Source organism: Mya arenaria, chromosome 17, assembly GCF_026914265.1.
Source record: "Mya arenaria isolate MELC-2E11 chromosome 17, ASM2691426v1".
Classification (NCBI taxonomy): domain Eukaryota; kingdom Metazoa; phylum Mollusca; class Bivalvia; order Myida; family Myidae; genus Mya; species Mya arenaria.
In genome coordinates this window covers 13,609,276-13,630,323 of record NC_069138.1, presented here as the reverse complement: position 1 = coordinate 13,630,323, position 21,048 = coordinate 13,609,276, and the positions used below count along the sequence as shown (strand labels likewise).

Genomic DNA, 21,048 nt, shown 5'->3' with positions numbered 1-21,048 from the left:
AAAAAATAATATGTGAAATGTGATTAAAATAGGCCAATTATTCAGGACTTGGTTTTAGTTAACAACGTTGTTCACAGGATCGTTGTTAACTTATCAATACTCTAAAAGTTGCATGGACACCTCTGCCGTACTTTTCACAAATATTAAGATAACTTATCAGCTATTCTTGTCTAAATATATCAGCACGTAATAAAAAAATCAATTTTTAAGGTTAGAAATGATGCCGTTAACAACGTTGGTTAACTTTAACAAAAAATGAACAATCGTCCCAATGTTTGTTTCAGCGATTAAACGTCTTCAAACATAAGAGCTCTATTGTGAAAACTTTTTTTTTAAATTGTGAAGTGAAATGGTCATTTTACCGAAAAATGTAAGTGGCAGTATTGCAAGTTATATTTTTTTTTTGGATTTACAAAAAATATTTTCAAATGAGTAACTGCCGTTTGCTTTTTTGTAGTCGTTCATTTATGCCAATGAAGAAAAAAAGTTTGAAAAAAATCGTTGCTAACAAGATGTGTGAATGCTTCCCTTTAAAGCTGCACTCTCACAGATTTTAGCCATAAAACACTAATTTGGGAACAAAAATATGTAAATCTACGATCTGATCTTTTGTCAGCAGTCCTATATCACTGGTTTGAAGATATTTAGGCAAAATTAACTCATTCCAAGACAAAAAAAATGAAAAAAAGTTGTCAAAACATTAAATCTGTGAGAGTGCAGCTTAAAGGCAGCCAAGTAATGGTCATACCCAATATGTAACCGTCGAGCCATAACGAATATCGCTACGAATATGATGACCATCACTACCGCAACAACGGCGATGATTATGATAACTGGAAATGAAAAAGTTACGTATAGGAGGATACAGTTATGCATAAATAGTCATGTTAGAGACAGAAATTAAAAATAAATAAAGATCTATGATAACTTTAAAACCAATCGGAGCACCTCGGCCGTTTTCCTTCGAAACAACTTCGTATGATAATGTATGACTTGTTTACATTTAACTTCGCTGCAAATAAATCGCGTAGTAAATTCAAAGAATTCCATGTCAGAATACAGCTGGCTCGATGCTGCTTTTGTTATTTTCGGAGGGGGGGGGGGGTAGAGATCGCCTGTCTGACACTATTTAAACACATACATTGAAGGAGAGGCCGCCATTTTCATTTTACGAACTACTTTTACTCCGAATCAGTAAACATCGGAGGCTCGTCATATGGCGGAGATTGCCGAGGAGTTCCGATTGCTTTAAAATAAACGTATATGAACAAGAGCGCCACGGAGCGAACGCCAATTATGTTCGTTTGTACATGTTCAGTTAAACATGGGGACTAACTCAATATTGAATGGTTTCTTAGTTTTGGCCATGGTTTAAAGTTTTTGTTACGACGACGACGCCGACGATAACGACACCAAGGCTAGTGCGACAATACGTACATTTATACTCTCACTTTCTTCAAAAATAATGTCAAGCTTAAAAGCAGTACTTGAAAAAGCCTTTAATACTGGAAAAATGTGTGTGTTTTTCAAACAAAAAACTTGCAAGTCGGAAAATCAAATTGTAAAATGATGTAATGTATAAAATGTATCTTACAAGTATTATCCTGTGGTACCGGCGATTCTGGAGGAACTGTAAATAAAATGGTATAAGTGGTTATTTTGATTATTTTCATCGGTACCCTTTTGTACAGGTGCATAATTAAACAAGGGTTTTAGGCAGGTTTTTTTTTTTAAAAAGACAGGGTGCTACAGAAGTGGGTCAGTGTGCTTAGGGCATAGTGTTTCGCGCTGTAAAAAGCTAAGATGATATGAATTTGACGGATAGTGCTAGTCATTGAATTGAAATAATACAAATAAGGTTTTCGAATGCCAGATGTTGTAAGTTTGTATGTATTTAATAGTATAATATATATGAGTCTTACATTATTACTACTCGGGATGTCATCGATCAAAAAAGTCCCATGATGAATTTATTAACAAGAAAGGATAACAACAGCGAAGTTTATAACGACAAGATGGTGATAATATCAAACGTACCAATACATTCAGCGGCATCCCATGCGCCAACGATTGAAGTCTGTTGGTTGCTCGGACAGGAAGTACAGCTCGTGGCGCCTGTGCCATTTTGATAACTTCCTCTCTCGCACGAGGCACACAGATCGTTCCATAAATAGGTGCCCTTTTGACACAGGACTGCAATTGGAGAGGGTATGAAATTACAATGTAGCTTAAAGGGACTCGCTCATGTTTTGGCACCAATAATAATGTTACCGGTTATGCATCAGAAAACACTTAAATTTTGAATATTTTACTCTTTGATACCGAATTTTCAGAAAAATACAATTAATGTAAAAAACATCAACTGGTTTTAGTTGGGAGCGCACCCACACCGGTACAGTCAATATTTTATTTTAGAAAATCGAAACGTTATCCAATCGCCAACAGGGACTCGTACTAAACTGACGGAAGTTTAACCTTTATCCAAAAAAAGCTAGCATCACGTTATAATGTCAATCAAATTATCACACTACAGATTTTTGTTAAATTGCTTTTGAAACTCAAATAAAGATTGTGGAATTCATAGACATTTTTTGAGCATATATCAACATTTGTTGAAGGGTTCCAGCCGTCAGTATCTTAACACTCCTAATGATTTGCCACACTTTTTTCGTATATTTAGTCTCAGTAAATGTAACCATTATTACGATATATGAATTATGACGTCATGTTAAGTGTATTGGCATCAGCATAAATAAAACAATAATCTACACATTTACCACAAACGGTTTCCACTGGAACTAGCACAGCTGCACAGTCAGTACTTGTAGTCACAATAATCGTAACCATTACGAAGGTATCTAAATCATCACGTCATGTTAAGTGACGGCAGTTCCTGGGTGCAAGCGTTCTTAATTTATTGAGCGGAAACGAAGTGTGACGTACAGACTGACGGACTGACTGACTGACTAACCACAAAATCAGTAAGGGTCATGACCAACTAGCATACCCAGTATGAAGTTCCTGGGTGCAAGCGTTCTTAGTTATTGAGCGGAAACCGTTTCTTCACCTCAAGGTCACGTTGACCTTGACCTTTGACCTACTGATCTCAAAATCAATAGGAATCATATACTAGTCATGGCCAACTAGCATACCAAGTATGAAGTTCCTGGGTACAAGCGTTCTTTAGTTATTGAGAAGAAACCATTTTAAGGTCACCGCCAACATATCGTTTATTACCTGAAGGCATCCGCGACCTTTACCTTTGACCTTTTGATCTCAAAATCAATAGGGGTCATATACTTGTCATGGCCAACTAGCATACCAAGTATGAAGTTCCTGGGTACAAGTGTTCTTTAGTTATTGAGAAGAAACCATTTTAAGGTCACCGCCAACATATCGTTTATTACCTGAAGGCATCCGCGACCTTGACCTTTGACCTTTTGATCTCAAAATCAATAGGGGTCATATACTAGTCATGAACAACTAGCATACCAAGTATGAAGTTCCTGAACCCAAAGGATCTTTAGTTATTGAGCGAAAAACGTTTTTTCACCTCAAGTTTACCGCGACCTTCATATTTGACCTACTGATCACAAAATCAATAGGGGTCATCTACTAGTCATGACCAACCAGCATACCAAGTATGAAGTACCTGGGTCTAAGCATTGTATAGTTATTGAGTGGAAACGAAGTGTGACTTACAGGATGACGGACTGACTGACTGACGGACAGGGCAAAAACAATATGTCTCCGCATGAATTGGGGAGACATAATAATCTACACATTTACCGCAAACGGTTTCCATTGGAACCAGCCCTGCCGCACAGTTAGTACTGGTTGTCACAGTAATAGTATCCACCAATATGGTATATGTTACGCCGTTGACAGTGACGGCATATGTTCGTCCGTCCGTCTGTATGTCTCTTGCCGTCGACTGGAGAAGAGACAGTGCCGCTACTGCTTCCTTTACGCTGTCTGACGCTATGAATATAAAATAACATCCAGAAATTATTAATATAAGAATTATGTACGATTATACTATTGTTGGAATGTAGTTGTATTAGTTAGTTATTAATAAGCGTGCAGTTATGTACTAATCAAGAAAAAAGAGTTAAATTAATGACCATGATCTTGTTTTTCCAAAACTTAATAAAGCTCTCCTTTCACACATTTTTTTTTAAATATTTATCCAACAGTTAAACTGCGATTACTCGAGGACGCCGTGACCCGACCTTAAACCTTGAGTCAAACGATGTTTCGAGTTATCCCGAGTTTTCATTTGTGTCCTAAATGAAATGCCTTTTTTCAAAATTTGAAGCCAAGTATATCTAATTATATGCAAAAAGAAGGAATAAAAGTTGGGACAATAACGACCCAGACAAATCCGCCGTCCTCGAGAAATCGCTTGCTCGAGTCATCGCAGTATTAATATTATATCTTACGAGTAGACGTTGCATAATACTCCGGCAAATTGAACGTGTTCCTCTTCACTAGCGGTATTTTAAACATAAGTTCAAAATTCGATTCATGGCTGCTCCTTTTTCGACGACTTTCTTCACAATTAGTAATTACTACAGTCATCTGACATTGCGGGTTTTCCGTTTGACAGCGTGCCGTTTCGAAGAGCGCGGCGAAAGCATCAGTGACGTTGGATATGACGTCACAAGGTACGGCTAAGCTCATGGAAAACGTAATCGTCATAGTATAACTGTCAGGTTGAAGGCTTTCTGCAAAATTAATATTAAAAATGTCATAATCTAAAAACAAAATATGATATAAAAGTAACGTAATATCTTGTGATTATATGCGTTCCGGTGGTTTATTTAATGGCTGAAAATGTACATATATAATTGGTGAGTGCTAAACGATTTACAGTGACCAAGTTTCGTCTCATAAGGTAGAAATACTGTTTTCTGCACCTTTCTTTCAAATTAAACACAGTATCCTTCACAAGAACCACTGTTTTCGATTTTTATCCATCCTTTTGAATAAATTAAAACAATCGTATTAATTGTGGTACATCTTATTTAAGTATTACCAGCACAAATTGGAAGCCTATTCAATGGCAGCCATTTAAAGTCCGTTTCCTCTCCACACCGGAAGTTCTGGTTACCTTGACCACGTGGCAATACGTAACCAGGGGGACACGTGACCTCACACTCGCCGTCAATCAACTCGCACGTGACTCCGCCAACGGAAATAGGTGCTCCACAAACTGATGAAACAAATTTGACGAACATGGTTTTAAAACATGAATTAAATGTCATAAAACAAGACCTTAAATGTATTTTTTCCTAAATAAGTATGTGAAGACTATAAACTGAAACATTATATGTTCTTGTCTTGCACTGAGATACAGTTTTGCTAGTTCTGAGTATGCACACGCATATGGACTCTACCCGCTGACAAACATGACGGTAACCCTGTGATTATATTATACTTTCAACCCAATCCATACTCAAAGGTTTTACTTTTGCAATTACAGTTATACCTGGTCGGACGGTCACCTGTATTAAGCGGTCACCTGTATGTTCCGACCCGCACGTTTTAACTACATGTATATAAATTACTTGCTTTAAGAGAGAGAAAGTATGATTCTATGCTTCGTTGCACTTGTTTGTTGTGGTAAACTGAATACCTGGACAGTCCTGGATGAAACACTCAACAGTTTCTGTACTGGTTCCGTTACACTCGTCCCCATACAGGCTACTGACCGGGTTGTTACAGTGACGAAAGCGCTGCCGGGTACCATTACCGCACGTGCGTGAACACTCCCCCACCCACACCCATTCCCCCCACCCACCGTGCACTAAAATTGAAACATGTTTTACTGTTAAAGCAAAGTATAACTAAAAAATGACAAAAACTACGTTTGAATTAAAAGTTTATGTTTTCGAATTATTTTGTGTGTTTTTTTTTAAATTATTATCTGAAGGATGTTGATTTAAATGCATTTTAACTGTACACATCAATCAAGTACTATAGACAACGTTGACATCGAGACGTCCAAAGAATATAAATTTATAAATGCAATATTCACCTAGTTCTTCGTCACAAAATAGACCACCCCAAGGCTCTACGCATGCGCAAGAATACCCAGGACCAGTCACGTGACGTTCACAGACGCCGCCATTTTGACAAGCATGTAAACCACAGTGGTCCGCCTCTAATGTAGCGTTCGAGGCTGAAAATAATCAACTCACATTGGAACTTGGTGAAGCTTTTATTTAAAAAATGTATATTGCATTATTTTGCAATTAGGGTAAATTACTATAAAAGGCAATATTGGTTTATTAAAAAGTCAAAACAAAAAAGCATTTGTGTACAGATAAAACATATTATTCTTTGTACATGTTTATTAACTTATAGCGCTACAACGTGGCCAAAAATTCCCCAGTTAAAAAAGTGCCAAAATATTTGTAAATGTTTTGCCTTTACACAAATCAATATCTTTTGTTGTGTTTAGAACATTAAATTCAACTGAGTTAATAATGTTAATGTATAAACATTAAAAAAAACTGCATCAGTCATATTGTGCGCCTTTCATGAATCACGTCAACTGCAGACATTATACTGTGGTATTTTATTGACATAGTACAGTGTGTTTATACCACGTGATGAATTGCGTCATAAATGTTACGTCGGTAGACAATATTTTGATTAAAAAAAAAATACTTTAAACAAAGATATCTTCACTATTTCTTTACCATTTTAAATGAAACATAGCGCAGTCTATGCCGCTTACGGAGACCCGCCTTCGGTCTTTTACCAGAGTTTGCAGAGTTTGATTGAGAGTAGTTTCTCAAAACACTTCGACAAACCTTTTCACAATACGGCCTTCTGACGGAGCACTGTCAAAACACTTCGACAAACCTTTTCTCAATACGGCCTTCTGGCGGAGCACTGTCAAAACACTTCGACAAACCTTTTCTCAATACGGCCTTCTGGCGGAGCACTGTCAAAACACTTCGACAAACCTTTTCTCAATACGGCCGTCTGGCGGAGCACTGTCAAAACACTTCGACAAACCTTTTCTCAATACGGCCTTCTGGCGGAGCACTGTCAAAACACTTCGACAAACCTTTTCTCAATACGGCCTTCTGGCGGAGCACTGTCAAAACACTTCGACAAACCTTTTCTCAATACGGCCTTCTGGCGGAGCACTGTCAAAACACTTCGACAAACCTTTTCTCAATACGGCCTTCTGGCGGAGCACTGTCAAAACACTTCGACAAACCTTTTCTCAATACGGCCGTCTGACGGAGCACTGTCAAAACACTTCGACAAACCTTTTCTCAATACGGCCTTCTGGCGGAGCACTGTCAAAACACTTCGACAAACCTTTTCTCAATACGGCCTTCTGGCGGAGCACTGTCAAAACACTTCGACAAACCTTTTCTCAATACGGCCGTCTGACGGAGCACTGTCAAAACACTTCGACAAACCTTTTCTCAATACGGCCGTCTGACGGAGCACTGTCAAAACACTTCGACAAACCTTTTCTCAATACGGCCGTCTGACGGAGCATTGTCAAAACACTTCGACAAACCTTTTCTCAATACGGCCGTCTGACGGAGCATTGTCAAAACATTATGTTGGAAACAGGTTTGTCTAAGTGTTTGATGAAACTAATGACTTTACAAATTTCGGTAATAAAACAAATGCGGGGCTCTTTAAGCGGCATAGACTGCCCTTTGTTTCATTTAAAATGGTGTCTTAAAAGAAAAGTTATCTTTGATTTAAAATGTTGCCTTCCGACGTAAATTATCACGTGGTATACACACATAAGATAGTAAGTGGCTTTCATTTCAGTGACACGGTTCTGCAAGAAAATTAAAAACGATAAAAACGTGTACCTTTGCAAGTGGTCGCTGTAAATTTTGCCTCAGGAAGCCTCATGCCAGCCAAGGTATCCAACCCGACGGACGCTTCCGGAAGCTTAGCCCCACACTCAGCGTACAGCTGCGCCATGTTGTCACTCGTGACAGATGTGTTGGCGACACTTAGTCCCGATATATCTGTAAAATGTATGTATTAAATACAATGTTGGTTAATTTTCGTACAAGATAAAAATGTATGGGTTTCAAAGTAAAAAAACCCGTTTCTTCAACAATCATTTGTAGTTTGTTTCTATGATATACCAAATGAATCATTTTAATCCTCACACTTAACCAATCCGTAGCACCAGTAATTGTTGACGTTAGGGAAACCAATCATAGAATAGTTAGAATGTTCGGACTTAACCTTTATCAAATCCTATTTAACATTGAATGGAAAACTTATTTTGGCAGAATACTAATAATGGTATAACGTTTTATTTATTCAGTAGTTAGGATGATGTATTTTGCAAAGATTTTGCTAAATTGAATGTGACGTATGGCTGTAATATGTAAACATTTCAAGCTTCCTTAATAGAATACATCATTTATATACAAAATGAACAAGAGCGCAGCAAACCGATGACCAACCGCTCGTCTGTGTTTTTGTTGGTGTTGTTGTTGACGATGATGATGTTTTCAGTCTAATGATGGGCATAACTCGAAAATTATTAAATGAAGAGTTAAGGGCCTTTCCTTTTATGTGTGCGTTTTGTCTCTGGCAACATGTGTATATAGCTTTTGATTTTAACTTATGGCCAAATTTAAATTATTTGCATGGCGACGCCGTTCACGCCGTTGGCGCCTTTGACGCCGACAACGACACCAAAGGCTATTGCAAAACCTCGACCGATTTCTTCGAGAAACTGACGAGCTCTTAAAATGAGTTTAAAACTCACATGTCGTGTTGCCAACCGACATACGAAGCGTTTCCGGTTCATCTCCCAGCGTTGATAAGGAAACGCTTTTCACGTGCTCGCCGTCTATATACACGTTTACATCACGTGACCCGGCTGACCACGTGACACCGAACATTGTCCAATCGCCTGCTTCCAAAGAAACATCGATTGGTTCGTTGTCCCTTTTTTAAAAAGAATGTTAATATAAATAACAATAAACCGTCCTTTTTTTAAATGGCTTATTTTTTTAAAAAATATCTTATAAAACCTTGCCAAGGACAGGTTGGAAATTAAGATACATTGAAGTCTTTTTTCAAGATTACATAAGCTGAATAAAAAAGTTTGTATTTGGTCCTCATCTCCTTACACAACCCTTCCCACACCACCCACGACCCCGCCAAAGTCAGTTATTTATTTCTTCAATTCATATCATGAATGATAATGATATTACTTTAAAATAAATATTTAGAAGAGAATATATACATTTTTAAGTGAAAAGCAGTAGTTTTATAAGTCAAAATTAATGTTTGTTACACTTGTGTATGTAGTGATTTTGAATAAGAGTGTCACTTTAACATAAGCCGATTGTTTAGAAAATCGAAAATATGGAGCGTTCTTGGCACTTAACATTCGACTTATTAAGATAAACAGTTACCAGCCAACAATTATGGACGGCTTTGTGGTCGCCTCAAAAAGGAATACATGTTCTCCAGTGCCGGAAAACAGTCCAACAGTAACCATGGGGACATAGTAGCTCTTCACCCACATCACCATAGTGACGTCATCACTTAGTGACGTCAGCTCAACGTCAGGAAGGTCAGTGTCAAAGTAGATATCGTAATCTATAAATAAAACAAGAGCGCCGTAAAGCGAACACCAACGCCCCTCTTTTACTTCACAGTCGAACAGGGGCTATAACTAAACAATTATTAAAGCCTGAATAATGAGCCTTACTAAAATGTGCGTTAAATACGCTCTGACAATATGTGTACCAAGTTTCAATTTAATATTTTGATTTTTTTTTGTAAAAACAGATGAGATTAAAATTAAAACACATGGAGAAAATTATTGTTTTTGAAATTTGTTTTACTCTACAAAATAAACACCAAAAATGATATGCTTTATTGTGACTGATTGTAGTACATTTTTCAATAGAAACAGCGTTTATTTTTCAGCCAAACATTTTCGTTTGTTGTCGTCCGTGACTCGCAACTGCAGGTGTTTATTCGAAAGTATGTTTAGAAATCGTTCTTAACTATAAAACATAAATCAAGTTTTGCTTCAAATTCGTTATTATCTAAAAGTACCTACCAATACAATCTGAAGCGGAAGTACTTCCCTCGCCAAGCGTCCACGTGTCAGGATTACACGTGATGCACGTGCTAGTCGCCTCCTCGTGCTGGTAACTTCCCGTGACGCACGGGAGACAGGGTTGTAGACCGTTGGCCGAGAAGTATCCCGCAGGACAGGACTCTATAAAAAGTAATTATGCAAAAGAATACAGTTGAGAATTTTTCAAAATATAATGCCGTAGACAGCTTTGACATATTTAGTATTACCCCTTTTCCCCCATACATGTACATGTAATTGCACGTTTGTGTCTCCCGTTCAGTGTCGTTTGCAGAGGCGTGGATTTAGGAATTCGCGTTAAAGGGGGTGCGGTTTGGGAGCGCAACGAAGGAAGTATGCCCCTTCCCAAAGAATACAAACAATACAGGGTTAAATTTGTTAATTGTGGATTGAAATCTACCGCTAGGAAATACTGAACCATTTTAGTCTGAAATAGTGCATTATTTTTCGGATATTGACATAAAAAGTAAACTTGGAACAATTTTAGAGGGGGCGCACGCCGGATGGGCAACCGTCAAAATCCGACTTGTGCTTCTTAACAAAGTTTATATTTTAAGTTTAAGCTACTGGGCGTGTCCTTGTTGTTTTCATCGTATACTCGCATGAGAAGAATTTGACTGGCTATTACATTCCCAAATGTATTAAACATATTAACTTAGCTATACTTACCTAAACAGTGGTCACTGCTGGTACTGCCGGGGCCAAGGGTTGTTCGTCCCATACAAGTCGTGCAGAATGTTCGTCCCGCATTTGGTGAACACGAACCGACCCCGCAAAGTAGGCACTCGTCATGGGCGGACGAATAGAAACTGCCCGCTTCACACATTGCTGCAGAAAACAGATGTGTGAATAAACAAGCTTAAAACTACACTCTCACAGATTGACCGTTTGACAATTTTTTTTATTGTTTGGCTTGGAATGAGCCATTTGTTTCATGAATATCTGGAAACCAATGATATAATTCTGCTGACAAAAAAAACAGATTGTAGTTTTTCATATTTACGGTCGTAAATTAATGTTTTATGGCTTAAAGAGGTACCAATGCTTTAAGAAAAATGAGTTTATCGTCAACATAAATGTTTGAACGTAGATATGAACAACTGCGATATGATCTTTTGTTAGCGGTCTTATCTCACTGGTTTGCAGAAATATACGCAACAATTTTGCTCATTCCAAGAAAAACAAACAAGAGGGCCATGATGGCCCTAAAACGCTCACCTAAGCAAAGGGCCACAACTCTGTGATAAAGCATTAATAAAAATGTTGCAATTTAAAAATATCTTTACTGTTTTATATTTGTTAAGGGTCATGCAATGAAGCTACCTGGCATGAAAGTTCCAGATATTTTTTAAAGCAAAACAGTAAGTCGGCCATTTTGTTGCTGTTGATCAATCTCAATGCTTGTTGTGTTTTTGTAGAGGGTCATGCAATGAAGCTTGTAGAGCTGTCTTTGTAGAGCGTCACCCAAGGAAGCTTCCTGTGAAGTTTCAGTGAATTTGGCCTAGTAGTTTCAGAGGAGATGTTTTTAAAGCAAAACAGGAAGTTGGCCCGATAGTTGTTGTTGTTGATCAATCGTAACCCCTTGTTGTATTTTTGTAGAGGGACACCCAAGGAAGCTTCCTGTACAGTTTCATTGATTTTGGAGTGGTAGTTTTAAAGGAGATTTTTTTAAAGCAAAACAGGAAGTCAGCCATTTTGTTGTTGTTGTTGTTGTTGTTGTTGTTGTTGTTGTTGTTGTTGTTGTTGATCGTAAGCCCTTGTTGTATTTTGTCACCCAAGGAAGCTTCCTGTCAAGTTTATTGCATTTGGAGTGGTAGTTTCAGATATTATTTAATCAAAAAAGGAAGTCGGCCATTTTGTTGTTGTTGTTGTTGATGTTGCTGCTGTTGTTGTTGTTGTTGTTGTTGATGATCAATCGTGACCCCTTGTTGTATTTTTGTAGAGGGTCACCCAAGGAAGCTTCCTGTAAATTTTCATTGATTTTGGACGGGTAGTTTCAGAGGAGATGTTTTTTAAAGCAAAAAAGGAAGTCGGCCATTTTGTTGTTGTTGTTGTTTACCAATCATGACCCCTTCTTGTTTTTTAGAGCGTCACCCAAGGAAGCTTCCTGTGAAGTTTCATTGAATTTGGACTGGTAGTTTCAGAGGAGATGTTTTTCAGACCATTGTTGACAAACGGACTGACGGACGGACGCCGGACAAAGATCGATCACGTGCTCTGGTGAGTTAAAAATGGTCAAAACGACCAATCTATGAGTGTGCAGCTTTAAAACGAATCTTAAAGATGAACTCTTACTCCCAAATATTTACCACAATTAATATGTGTAAATGTTTTAACTTTTAATATATCAAAAAGGATGAAAAAGTATCGAAAACGATCATGGTTCTTATAAAGGATAACGAGTTTACTTTGAAAGAAAGGTGCAGAAAACGCGGTATTTCTACCTTATGAGACGATAGTTGATCACTGTAAATCTTTTAGCATTCCCAAATCATTTAATATTTTTGAAAACATAGTTAAAGGTGTATCACTCAAAATGTATGTTTGTTATAGATGTTGAATATTAAAGAGTGTCACTTTGAAGCAAGAATGTGACATGACGACTTCTGCAGTCACATGAAGTAACTAGTATTCTTACATAATTATTTGTAATAAAATATAATAGTATAAATGCTATGAATGAAGGACAATAAAATATTGAATTTATCCGTTCGTGTCTATACGACAGCAAATCACACATAATTATATCCGTTTAATTAAATGCTTACAACAAAACGAGCCAATCAAAACGCTTCCTTCTAGACACCCCGGAACTTCTGTGGAATTGTGAGTCAACCAATCATCAGGGAGTACGATGTCACCAAGCAATCCATCGACGTCAACGGTAGTTTTCAGTGACGTCATCAATGATTCAGTGACGTCGTTAGTAAGACTGCACGTAGCCTCCCATGGCAAACCTACATAATCAAACTAACATGAAAGTCCCATGATTTTCAGAAAAAAATGACTTGAATTTTCATTCTTTAATACTAAACCTTTGTTCAAAAGAAGAAATGTGCCTTTTTTAAGTATAAGCCGTTGTTGAGCGACAAATAATCGTCAGAAATGCATAAATATCTAGTTTCAGTGTGTATATACCACGTGATAAATAACGTCATAAATGATACGCAGGTAGGCAATTTTTTGCTTCAAATGAAGACTTTAAACAAAGATAATTTTACTATTTATTCACCATTTTAAATGAAACATGGCGCAGTCTACGCCGCTTACATTGCTCCGCCTCCGGTGTTTTCTAGAGCTTGATTGATTGTTTGGTTTCTTAAAACACTTTGAAAAACCTTTTCAAATATCCGCCGTCAAAACATTATTGTGGAAACAGGTTTTTCGAAGTGTTTTAGGGAACTTATCACCTAATCAAAAAGTTATAAAACAAAGACGGGGCTCTTAAAGCGGCATAAACTTGAAATACGTGATACTTCGATAGTTTGAAAAGGCATACTATTTATCAAATAGAAACATCAACACCGTGCACTTACCAGTTGCTAAGACCTGCTCACAACCAATGAAAATCGAGAATTCAACAAGAACTCGGCCAGTGTAAGATTCGCACCCGGACAACATGTCTCCAAGGTGACACGTATATCCGGACATGCAAGCCGGATATGACGTCATATCTGATGTGAGAACTGACGACCAAAGTTCTAGGAAGGCATCTTGTTCGCTCGTATCGCAGGAAGAATTTGTGTACATCAGATAGAAATGGTACTTTGAAATGTGTTCTTCGCCTGTTTCTGTAAAACAAAAACACGAACACATATACATGACTACAAAAGAAACTGAAATTATTGTTTTCAAAACTGATCCTGATCATTGATTCAACCAGAACAACGCCCAATTCGACTAAAAAAAGAGTTTCGGCGGTTCCTGTCGAACCCATACGGAAGTTGCCGATGTAGTGAATCGGTAGTATTCATGTCGCCTTTGTTACACATTCGGAATGAATTCGAGAGCATTATGGATTATTTAAAACCGACAACAATTCACTATAATTTTCGTACACGACGTTATCGAAATGTGACAAATCCTATACTTACCAATACAAGCCTTTGGGAACATATCTGAACTCCAAATGCCTTCGATATTGCATGTGAAAGTGTTTGGTGTCCTATAAGGAAGCATGTAGCCCACGTCACAAGAAAACGTACACGTGACACCCTCTTCCGTCTCATTTCCAGAAGTGACGTCAGTTGTGTTCTCGGACATTTCCGTAAACTCACATTCTACATTTCCGTTTGTCGGTGCTGTTGGGAATGGGCAAACCTCGACTGTATTGAGTAAATTGTATACGAATGTTTTTTAAACCATTACTATTTAGTGTTGCACATGTAAGTAAATCCATTTAGAACAAAAACACTTCCGCCTACCAATTGGTCGAAAGCTGAGCTGGTTAATACGACACTAATTTAAAAACTCATCAGACAACCTTGGGCTATACAATACTATTCAAAATACAACTGTACAGATGTCGTCTGCTAGTGTGGAAGATCACAATATTTAAATTTAATTAAAGCTGCACTCTCACAGACTGATTGTTATGACACCTTTTTTTATTTTGTTGTCTTGGAATGAGCCAATTTTGTGTAAATGTCTGGTTACCAGTGATATATGGCTGTTGACAATAGAGCAGATCGCAGTTTTTATATTTACGTTCAATAATTGATGATTAATGGTTAAATGGCAGTTTTCAATCATTTAGATCTGTTCCAGGTGCGTAGCTAGGGCCAATTTGGGATTACGCAGAACGATGTCGGACAGCATATTAACTCCTTCACCCCCTACCCCCCTTTGGTTTTTATTCCAAATTCTGGTTCGATCTGTCAAAATTTCATAACGCAATGTCTGCGTATTTGCGTACAGTCAGTTACGCGCCTGTGTTCTATTGTGAGTTATCTAATATGACTGAATTAAAGGCATTATAAAGGCCAAAACAGCTAATTCTGAGACAAATAAATTTAAAAAAGGCCAAAACTGTCTATCTGCGTGATTGCAGTTTCAACCGCCCGAAACCTTTTGAAAATAAATAAAGATTGAATAAGTTTGGACCCCACTACCTAGGCAAGTCGTGTTATCCCAATTCCAAGCCGCAGTACCGGAAGTCGGATCCCATTCGCAGGTGACGGTATCGGGACCGGATAGGACGTAATTATTAACACATGACAACTGACACATACCCCCGACTCCAAATGAGTCGCATGTGTATGTCACGTTATTGTCTTTGATGACGTCATTAATGTCCGGACATAAGTGAGCTGAAAAAAATATTCACAGAATATGTAATACATCCGAGGTTGTTTTCTATAAAAATGGCCGAGGAGTTCCGAATGGCCAAGGATACGATCATCTGACTAAATGACCACAATTACCGAAATTAATATCCAACATGTTATGGTATCGATCACATTGGACCGATTGATCAAAACCTTGTTAAAGTTAACAACGTGATTAACGACATCGTTGTTAACTTTTAAAAGTGAACTATTTTATGCTGTTTAAATACATTAAAATGAAACACAACAGCTGAAGCTGTCGTCTGGATTTATTTAAAAAAAAAATGACATAAAAAATCTTGGGACAGGAACACTTCAGATCACACATGTATTCATTAAAATTCTGGAGCAGTAAATATTTCGAAGTTAACAACGGTGACGTTAACAACGTTGTTAACTTGAACAGAGTTCTGAATTCATTGTTACCTTGAATATTTATTGTCACTGTACAATACGGTGAAGTATTTCCAGTTTCATCTGTCGCTTTATACACGACCTCGTAACTTCCGGTCGATAAAATATCACCGCTATCCGGCCCAGAAATCTTTTCAACATGCACGTTCCCGCCATTATCGTCAACTTCCGGTTCTATCCACGTGACTTCACCGGAAGTAACGTTGGGTTCGAAGTACCACGTGATTACAGGGATACATTTTAGGACGGGCGATTCGTCGTCTGAAATGTTACGGCATGTAGCGATGAAATATAAATACCGCAAATTCTTTTTACTCTATTCACCAGCTAACATCTCATTTAATAGGAACACTGCGGCAAACGCTGTCTTAAGATCAAATATCAATTTGTGCCATAGGATGAAGGTTTGGGTAAAAAATCACTATATATAATACATATTGGTAAGATCTTATTGAAGCTTAAAAAAAAGTGTATAATGTTAGTACATTTTTTTCTCCGGACGGATATAAAATGAAGATAAAAATCGGCTAATAGGAAGTTCGGCTTGTCGACGATACGGCCTATCATCGATACATCGCTACGGCCGAGATCGGCAGACAATACGGTCGAGATCGATAGAACTACCTTTTTTGTAAAATTAATATATATGTATATATATTTCACCTTCACAAACCGGACTGCCCATTACTTCCCAAGTTCCGTTGGCGTTACACAAGACCGGCGTCGGCACCACTTTGTCAACACTTCTGGAATGATTGGCGACGGCGGCGTATAAGGTGTCGGTTTCGTTAAGCTGTTTTAATAGGTCATCCGCTATAAACATTAAATGAAGATGTTTTATTAAAGTTGCTTTTAATTATGCGTTTTTTAAAAATACAATAAACTTTACCAAAATATAGTCTCGTCAATAAATGGAATTTTACTTTTACAGCGTCTATAAAAAGCGTCCCGTCGAAGTCATTTCCGTTTCTCGTGATTGAAAAGAAACATGGAGATTGCAATGGAAATAAATTAGAAATTTAAGTTGTCAAAATTTACACCATTATGTTTTAACATTGTGGGCATCTCTTGCGATTTATGCATTTACCTTTAATCTGCAACTCTGTCGCTAGTGCGGATTTTTCATCAGCTAGTTTGGTAGCATTTACTTCCGCTTCATGTGCATGCGCAAACGCCACCTGCGCTTCACCCAAAAGCTGTTCAATGCCTTCAATCTCTTTCTCTTTACTTTCTATCTCAGCTAAATGTTCAATAAGCGTCTGGTTTAGGGCATTAACATTATTTGTAAGCTCGGCAACAAGAATTTCATCCGAGTTGTCGTTAGCCAAAGCGTCCGCTAATTCTTGCTGAGCTTGTTCGAGATTTTCTTGAGACTCGCTAATAACGGCAGTCAGTGAGGTCACTTCTGTTATCGTAGCATGTAGTTGAGCGGCGCGAATGTCCACCACGTCTTGAGCGTCAGCCACTTCCGCTTTTCGTTTGTTAAGTTGTTCCGTCGCTTCTGCAGTCTCAAAAATCGCCACTGTAGACGCATTTCTGTAGTTTGTTTTAAGTACATGTAGTTTTAAACTTGATCTATTGAATACTATTTTAAGTAGTTGATTGATTATCCACGATTCATAATAAACAAAGCATTTTACAGAACATGAAATACACTCGAACCCCGTTAGCTGGAACTCGCTTGGCTCGAATCCCTTCTTGGCTCGAGCTGGATGTAAAGGATCGATTTCTATTAACTGAATGTAAACATTTCCGCTTGGCTCGAAAATGCCGAGGCTCAATGTTAGCCAGTCCCTAGGCTTCGAGCCAACAGGGTTCGACTGTAGTAACTTTAATAGTATAGGCATTTTATGTATTGGATCAGTCACTATTACAACTACTAAAGTGTATCTAAATATTCAATTTGTTACGTTTTGGGCAGAAAAAATAAAATTCAAATCGCACTTAAACGGTGGTCAGTTAAACTTCAGAATGATAACTTATTAATTCACATCTCGAATGGAACAGACATTGGCTCGATTGTCTAGAATTTTGTTAGAGTTAACAACATGATTGAAGACATCATTGTTAACTTTTAAAGGTGAACTATTTCATGATGATCTAAAAGTTAACAGCTGAAACAGGTGTCTCAAATCTTGTTAGGAATACAGTAGATCACAAGTGTACGCGTGTTACATCCAGAGCAATGTCGATTTGAAAGTTAACAACGATTACGCTTATAACGTTGTTAACTTTAACAAAGTTCTGAACACTCGGCCGACTTGCGGCGAAAATGAGTGACATTTCTGTGCCAAAAAAGGCCAATTGTATAACCTTGGATAAGTTGTCCACTGGTTATCTTTGGGCCAGTTTGCACATTTAAATGATTTCATTGGTTAATATTGATTTTTCGATAAATATTGACCAATCAACAAATCGTTTGACCTAAGTCTTAACCAGTTTTATACAATTCACTGTATACTAGATATTGATGTATACAGATAATTAAATAAAGAAATCTGACAAATACAGAAAGTATGTGACCAAGACTTGCTGGATGCAAAAGTTACCTCGCCGCATCGTATAGCAACGAAGCGTTGATGAAGTCATCCTGTTGTCTACCCAGAATGCTTTGCTCCAGCGCAGGATTTCTCAACCGGAAGTTGTCCTTGCAAGTTAGCCAGCAGACGTTTCCAAACTCCAGACTAGCATTACCGCAGTCCGCTTCCAGTCGTCCGTCCGCCAGTACGCTCGTGATGTTGTTTTCACATGGTATCGCTAAAATAAAAGTTAATGTATCTATAGATACTGTAGTAGGTATTCTTAATTAGCTTTTACAAAATATAGCCCCTATTTTCTTTAATTACTCGTTATATTTCTGTGTCTTGGGTTTTGGTGTTCAAACTTTGAGAAAATTCAACTCAAGAGTCTAATATTTTCCCACTATAAATTGAGCATTTGATTAACTATGTAATACAATTACAATCTAAGGGCGTTTTTGTTGGTAATAAACTGGTTTTGGGTTTATATCGGTTTCACGAACTGTGTATTTGTTGTAACAGTTTCAAATAAAACCGAAACCATTTTATCGTTGTTTTTTAACGGAAATCCGAAACCGGTTTTTGAAACTGTCGAAACCCCGACCGGAGGCAGTTTCATCGGTTCGTTCCATCCGAAAACTTCTAAAACAACATGGCGGAAAGTGCTCAACACGTTTTTTGAAACTCAATCTTTTTATTAACAGTGCCTTACAATGGAAAAATGAGCTAAATGAAAAAAGTAATATTAGCCATGTTGTTGAAACTGTACACAAAACCATGCATTTGTTACTTTAAGCAAAACTATCAAAACCGGTTTTGAAACTGCTGAAACCATTGAAACCAGACCAGAAACTGGTTTGGTATCAACAAAACGCCATAAGATACGTACGCAAACATTGGGGGAGTTCCTCCATATTGGACCACGTGCCGTTGTCTTGACATTCTGTCCAGTAGGTGGCGTTCAGCTGGTAACCATGGTCACACAGGAACTCGCACCTGCTCGCGCGCAGATTGTCGTCTGTGCAGTTCAGGACGCCATTTTCTAGGTGAGTAATGGCGGAACAGGTTGGCGCTAAAACAATAAGCGTAGTTTGTATTTTCATTATTCATGCATTCATTCATTGAAAACATTTTAAACCCTTAAAATAACGTTTTCTTTTAAGATTTTTAAAACATTATATGATTTTTTCATATTTTTTAGATTATACGATATATTATAAAATACGCTATTTGCAATAATACACGAACTACAATTGCTTATTTATTTATTTTAGGCACCAGTGTACTAGAACGCTATTTTATAATTATGAGGCCAAGAGATCAACTGGGGAACTCAATCGCTTTGCAAAAAAATCGTCTGACCAATCCTCGGGTTACTGTGATAGTTACTGCCAAATTTACTTCAAATGCATAATAATAAACATGTGCTTCAAATGCATAATATACATATGAAATGAAAGACATGGATTCTGTTGCATGGAGTATTTTTAACAAATGAATAGCCCCTAGTGTTGGCTATACAAGTCTGAGTAATACTTTTAATCATATCGGGAATGTTAAGATAATTAAATGAATGTCTTAATAATGTGTTGTTGTGGGTTTTTTGAAGTCATATTTTGCATGATCTTGTAGAGCTGTTGTCAAAATACCATTAAATACTATAGAGACTTTTGTTGTCCTTTGTCAGCGACGTTTTTATTTAAAGAACGAACTGCATTGTTGGTCTCATCATAGGGGGTATGAACGCAGTTGGGCTGTTTAAAGTGTGTGAACTCCAAAGGCAACTATTTGCAATTGCCAAAAAGGCCGTTCATTAAAGGAATGGAAGATGAGTTGCAACTATTGATGTTGTAACAGTCAGCGGAAGTGACGTCATCGTATTATGTATATTGTGTAAAAGACAACATCCCTGGCCGATTCTTCCACCTATATGCATTGACCAGGCGAATCCATATATAACCAAGTATAACGTACTTTCCGCTGTTATGGTGAAAGTACATGTCCAATTCAAGTTGTCGTCATCGGTTGCTAGGTATGAGATCACGTGAGGCGTCCCTGGTGACACGGAGCTTGCAAAACTCCAACTCGAGTTCTGGCCAACGATTTGTACCAATCTGAAATGTAAAAAAAACTTGAGCGAAAATAATGACATCAAAAGAATATTTTTAGCATGTCATAGTATGCAGCATTATGAAGTTTTACAAATGTTACATATGATCTATGTATTTTTTCTGAGCAATTCGAATGATAATTTAATAGCACCATTTTTTTCTTGATCATTACTTATGGCAAGACTTGAAATAAAATATACCACAAGACATATAAAAGCAGCTTATATGAGAAATTTCAAATCCCAACCTTGTTATGTTTCCGTCATAGTCAACAGCTTCGGGCACCTGCCATTCATACGTCACTTCCGACTGGCCTCGTTCTGGGAATAGTGTGATAGACGAAGGACAAAACGTGAAATTTGGCGCCAAACGGGAAGGTTCTGAAAAGTTTGTTTAAACTTATATAGTTGACAACGATTGTGAAACAAGATTTTATAACATAACATTAATCAATCTCGTTGGGACGATGCTATGCGAGAGTGTGATATTGTGTTGTGGGGGAAACCGGAGTACTCGGATTAAACGCACTTTTCCGGCTTGGTGACCACAAA

At 37.7% G+C, this 21,048-nt stretch overlaps 1 protein-coding gene across 1 annotated transcript in view; it reads right to left on the bottom strand.

The window, feature by feature from the left end:
• LOC128223205 (uncharacterized) overlaps positions 1 to 21,048 on the bottom strand; it is a 29,255-nt gene that overhangs the window by 4,328 nt on the left and 3,879 nt on the right. Inside the window, exons 4-27 of the mRNA XM_052932495.1 lie at positions 20,745 to 20,877; positions 20,361 to 20,500; positions 19,276 to 19,458; positions 18,417 to 18,624; positions 16,955 to 17,403; positions 16,531 to 16,680; positions 15,880 to 16,128; positions 15,238 to 15,435; positions 14,221 to 14,451; positions 13,663 to 13,917; positions 12,895 to 13,083; positions 10,796 to 10,954; positions 10,088 to 10,249; positions 9,432 to 9,618; positions 8,777 to 8,958; positions 7,857 to 8,018; positions 6,041 to 6,184; positions 5,639 to 5,809; positions 5,039 to 5,215; positions 4,443 to 4,727; positions 3,790 to 3,981; positions 2,038 to 2,193; positions 1,595 to 1,630; positions 749 to 833 (exon numbers count right to left, since the gene is read on the bottom strand). Coding sequence (XP_052788455.1) covers positions 749 to 833; positions 1,595 to 1,630; positions 2,038 to 2,193; positions 3,790 to 3,981; positions 4,443 to 4,727; positions 5,039 to 5,215; positions 5,639 to 5,809; positions 6,041 to 6,184; positions 7,857 to 8,018; positions 8,777 to 8,958; positions 9,432 to 9,618; positions 10,088 to 10,249; positions 10,796 to 10,954; positions 12,895 to 13,083; positions 13,663 to 13,917; positions 14,221 to 14,451; positions 15,238 to 15,435; positions 15,880 to 16,128; positions 16,531 to 16,680; positions 16,955 to 17,403; positions 18,417 to 18,624; positions 19,276 to 19,458; positions 20,361 to 20,500; positions 20,745 to 20,877 — 4,483 coding nt within the window. The remainder of the gene's footprint in view (positions 1 to 748; positions 834 to 1,594; positions 1,631 to 2,037; positions 2,194 to 3,789; positions 3,982 to 4,442; positions 4,728 to 5,038; positions 5,216 to 5,638; positions 5,810 to 6,040; positions 6,185 to 7,856; positions 8,019 to 8,776; positions 8,959 to 9,431; positions 9,619 to 10,087; positions 10,250 to 10,795; positions 10,955 to 12,894; positions 13,084 to 13,662; positions 13,918 to 14,220; positions 14,452 to 15,237; positions 15,436 to 15,879; positions 16,129 to 16,530; positions 16,681 to 16,954; positions 17,404 to 18,416; positions 18,625 to 19,275; positions 19,459 to 20,360; positions 20,501 to 20,744; positions 20,878 to 21,048) is intronic.